Source organism: Pteropus alecto, unplaced genomic scaffold, assembly GCF_000325575.1.
Source record: "Pteropus alecto unplaced genomic scaffold, ASM32557v1 scaffold65, whole genome shotgun sequence".
Classification (NCBI taxonomy): domain Eukaryota; kingdom Metazoa; phylum Chordata; class Mammalia; order Chiroptera; family Pteropodidae; genus Pteropus; species Pteropus alecto.
The window spans coordinates 575,510-580,264 of NW_006439191.1; the positions used below are offsets into that span (position 1 = coordinate 575,510).

The 4,755-nt window shown below is 37.0% G+C and overlaps 1 protein-coding gene across 1 annotated transcript; it reads right to left on the reverse strand.

Moving 5' to 3' along the window:
• Positions 1–155: 155 nt before the first annotated feature.
• On the reverse strand, positions 156–3,724 carry DEGS1 (delta 4-desaturase, sphingolipid 1). The gene is made up of 2 exons (XM_015592754.2): positions 2,964–3,724; positions 156–880 (listed from the first exon to the last, which is right to left on the reverse strand). The coding sequence occupies exons 1-2, from the start codon at positions 3,678–3,680 to the stop codon at positions 734–736; spliced, it is 864 nt and encodes a 287-aa protein (XP_015448240.1). The 5' UTR covers positions 3,681–3,724; the 3' UTR covers positions 156–733.
• Between the last annotated feature and the right edge of the window lie 1,031 nt (positions 3,725–4,755).

A 4,755-nucleotide genomic window follows, 5' to 3' on the forward strand; every position in this document is an offset into this window, starting at 1 on the left:
AGCCCAACAGCCATGATGCTACTTGAGACCAACTGTTTACCATCAACCCACAGCCACTTTCCACTGCAGTGAAATGAGAGGAAACTCTGTCAGCTAAACCGCTTCTAATGTGAGAGTCAGTGTATCTGAAAACGGAAGCTGAACGTTGGACACGATTAGTTAGTAAGTACTTTATTTATCAACAAGCTGTGCAGGATTCAGCAGTGTCTAATTTAGGTCCCATGTACAACAGTAAAAATTAAAAATGAGTCATTCAGCTTGCAGCGAAAGATACTTCTGGGCTTTTTTTTTTTCTGGTGAAATTTTGAAGTAAGCCCACCCCAGCACCCTGGTTATCCTCTTATATACAGTAAAGTACAAAAATGTGATAAATACTATTTACTGTGATTAACTGCTCAGGTTACTAGCTGTTTTAATAAAGTAAATCTTTACAGTGAAAATAATAGACAAGAAATCGCTTTTTAAAAGCTTTTTTCGATATGCTTACAAAATGTCAGGTATCAGCGAAAACATCCTCAACAATAATACAACGAACACATTTCCTGTGAGTTATGCCAAACACTGTGAGACAGGCTGTTTAAAGCCAGGTTAGCTTCTTGATACTACGAGGATCAGGCTTTCAAACTGCATGACAGTAGCTTCTAAACATCACTGGTCTTAGCTGAGTAATGCAAAAATTCACTGTTATCAGCTACTGTGAAGTTTCAGAGGAATTCCCCGGGCCACAGGGCAGCTACTCCAGCTCCACCTTGCCTATTTGATGCCTCTTCATTCTTGAATAGGGACTGATTGTATCATCCATCACAAAATCATACAGCACTTTTATCCAAGAATCGTAGTGAGGGAGGTTGTCATAGTACTCAGCTGCTATTTTCCTTACCTAGAAGGGACAAAAATACAGCAAGATGAGTAGTGAGAGTTCACGGAGTCCTCCTGAAGATGACAGATGAACTGGCACAAACACTAGGAAACCGGGAGACCATTCTCCCTCCTGATCTTTCCGAAAAACAAACAAAAAAACAAATGAAGCAGCTTCAGGAATTGTCAGAAAGCAGTTTGCATTCCAAGTTGAGACACTCCCTGAGACTAAAAATGCGGTGTTTTGTGGAGAGCAAAATCAGGTAAAAAAAAAATCAGAAACCTTGTTATTGTGATAAAATGTTCTAAAATTGATTATAGTGATGGTTGGACAACTCTGAATAATCTGTAAACCACTGAATTGTACACTTTAAATGAGTGAACTATACATATGAGTAATAGCTCAATAAAGCTATTTTAAAACACCTTGTTATACATACCTATTAACTATGTGATAGTCACATGCAACGTAACTACTGCAATATAACAATAAATACCACATATTTGTTGAAGAGAAGAGAATACTATGCTCCTTGATATGTCCTCCTCGACAGAAAAAGCAGGAAAGGGAGGACTAGAGGAGTCTGAAGATGGAGTGGGAAATGAACAATGATGAACTATGGGCCTTGAAGCCAAATAATATCTGAGCTGAATTAAGTTTTCAGTTTGGGGACTGTTCAAGAAAATTACAAGTAAAAGTACATGGTTTATGTTGGAAAGGATTCTTTTGTTCACAAGGCAACCAGCTTTCTCCATAACCTCTTAAAAAATAAAATTCCCTTCTCTAGGCAGGGAAGAGGCGAAGGCCACACACTCTATTCAGGCCAACACCTGGGCAGAGTGACACAGTAGCTGTGCTAGCATCTCATTCCACCGGTTTCAAAGTTGTCTTCAGACAGTTGTGTGGTATGTTTTACCCCAAATATTGTATTTTGAAAAATAAAAAAACCTACAGAAAAGTTGAAGGAATAGAGGTTATGGAGAAAGCTGGTTGCCTTATGAACAAAAGAATCCTTTCCAACATAAACCATGTACTTTTACTTGTAATTTTCTTGAACAGTCCCCAAACACCCATGTGCCCTTCACAGAGGTCCACCAATTATCACTATGTCGCAGTCACTTTCTCTCTGTGTATATAATATATACCACATACTTTGCTTTCTTTGCTGAATCTGTTAAGAGCAAGTTGCAGACATTATGCGACAACTTATCTGTAATAACATGTATCTCTTGAGAAAGGGACATTCTCCTATGAAATCATGGTACCATTGTCATACCCAAGAAACTTAACATCGACACAATATTATCTATTAAACAGTCCAGATTCAGAATTTCCTCACTTACCCAATGCCCTCTGTAGATTTTTCTTTCCTCAACGGAAAATCCAATCAATAATCAATGAATGTTACATTTAGTTCATCAGGTGTGTGAGTTTTCAAATAGTCACCATTTAAAAATTTAAGAGGTAATCTATCAAATTTGATTGGGTGTACATGATAGCATAAAATATCTGTCTATAGTTCCCTTATATATCGTAACTTTAAAAAACATCAAGAAAAACTAATATTACATTTCATATATACATACTTTTTTAGAATTATGGAAATATTTTTGATAACGGAACTGTAAAAACTACCCATTTTGATGATGAGAAGTCTAATAGAATTTATCAGCCTGCAGGAAGTCAGCAGTACTGGAAATTGGGTTCGTTTACTTGCAGATCAGTTAGGTCGAACATCTGTAATCCACGACAAACCAACACATAAATCTTAGTTAAGCCTGTTCAGATCAATAGTGATGAAGGTCATGTGAACTTTTGCTTACTTTCCAGAGGGATTTCATTTTCTATTTTCGAATTACTTTCAGATCAGTAGACTTCACAGATCCCCCAACACTTCTAAACCCAAAGTGTTATCACCAGGCTTAGGGACCCAAGAGAGAGTAAACTCTGTAAAATCAGACTGGCAGACTCAGGACTTACACTCTTGTTTTCTTTAATGAGCAGCCTATAAAATATACCCGATTTCCTTTCAAATGAGCCAGTCGAGACTAATTTTGATCATTATAACCATCAGAAATAAGACTATATCAAATCCTTGACTTACCAGAGGAAGGTTTTTTCCAGGAATGTTGGGGAAGTCATGGTGCTCGTTATGGTAACCCACATTGAAGGTGAGTAGATTCAGAGGCCCGTAATATGAGTAGGTTTCATGTCCCTTTAAGAACATGTAATGTTCAGCTATGAAATGTCCAGAAATCGGGTGCAAACCTAGACCAAGTAAGGATGCTGCCAACATGTAGACCAAAGACTTAATTCCCAAAACGTAGTAAATTACAACATCGAACACGAGCTGGACCACGGTATTGATAATTTCCAGGTAAGTGATTGGTTTGGGGTTAATGAACAGAGGTCGGAAAGCATAAAAGAGAGGCTGAAGAACGACCCACATGAATTTTCTGAAAGTGGTACAGAAGAACCAGCCTTCAAAATCGGTCGGAATATCCACATCGATGCCATCAGCTCCGAGGTATCGATGGTGATCCATGTGATACCTCTTAAAGGAAATTGAATATGGAATACCAATAGGAAGATTAGCGAATATTCCAAACCAGCGATTCCACATGGCTTTGCAGTGGCCAAAGGCACTATTGTGGGAAACTTCGTGAATGGCCAGAGTCATTGAATGGTTAACACAGCTGCCAAATGCATAGGCCCAAAATATGACCCATTTCCAGTCCAAGTCCTTTACTAAGTAAAATGCAACCAACTGCATAAGAACCATCATAATAACAATCCATATCAAACTGGGATCAGGTTTCATCAAGGATTTTATCTCTGGATACTTTGCTGTAAAGAAAAAACAAACAAAAAAAAATCAGGAACTGAGAAAAGTTCAGAGTAGTTCTAAAATTATAATGAGATTGACATCAATTAAATTAACACATTAACTTTTTTTTTCTTGTTTCCAAATCATTATATGCTCTCTGTTAGAGACTTTATCTCCTCAGAAAGGAGTATATTCTAATAGTGAAGTTACTAAATATCATGTCAGAACAAATTGAGAATTTATGCAGGAAAAATCTGCCTCAAAATGGAGACTCTCCACGTTAACAGACAGTCACAGTTTAGCAAATCTACGTGTCTGACAAAATATGCTACATACTTAGGCAAGTGTCCCCTGAGGAAAAAGGCAGATTCCTGTCTGGATCCTACCGTCCCAGAGATAATTAATGTCTTTGGTTGTACATGTGTATTATCAGGTATGTTTGGCCCAGGAAGGCAAAAGTTCTGAAGGAGGACCTTTTTCTTGGGACAGCTCATTCAGAATGTTCTTGAAAAGATAATGAAGGGAAAAAAGCAACTTCATCCTCTTTGCTCTAAATGTGAAATGAAGAATTCAATAAATGCTTGAAATATAAGACAGGAAGTTATTTAAGTCCAGTTTTATACACAAGAAATTAGGTTAGTGTTAGCTCAAGGTAAATACCTCTTCTAGTTTCTTTCCTTTTCCTTGTTCTGTCTCCACTCCCTAACCTCTAATCTTTTTGGTATTTGTTCATTTTATCCAATGTTAATAATTTTGTAGGCACTAGACCAAAAAAATGTAATCCCACAGACCTAGAAGTGAATTAGTCTAAAATTAATTTTCCTGGTATAAGTGAAAGGTTCAAATAAGCATTCATTAAAATACGAGCATTTTTGGAGTAATTCTCCAACAACAGAATAACAACTGTTCCAGTTTACTGGTGGGTAAACAATAATTCTTTTGTATTAAAATGTTATTTCTGTTTAGACAGAGCTCTGGCATTATTACCTTTTATAAAACTTGATTAATAGGTGGAGAGCCAGAGGAGAGAAAGAGCAATTAGAGGAATCGTTTTATAAACTATATAAAT

Bases quoted from the DNA above. Each gene is read 5' to 3' on its own strand.
- DEGS1 (XM_015592754.2), bottom strand. From the start codon at position 3,680: ATGAAACCTGATCCCAGTTTGATATGGATTGTTATTATGATGGTTCTT. The intron at 881-2,963 runs GTAAGTCAAGGA...TGTCCCTTCTAG, and splicing joins CTGGAAAAAACCTTCCTCTG to GTAAGGAAAATAGCAGCTGA.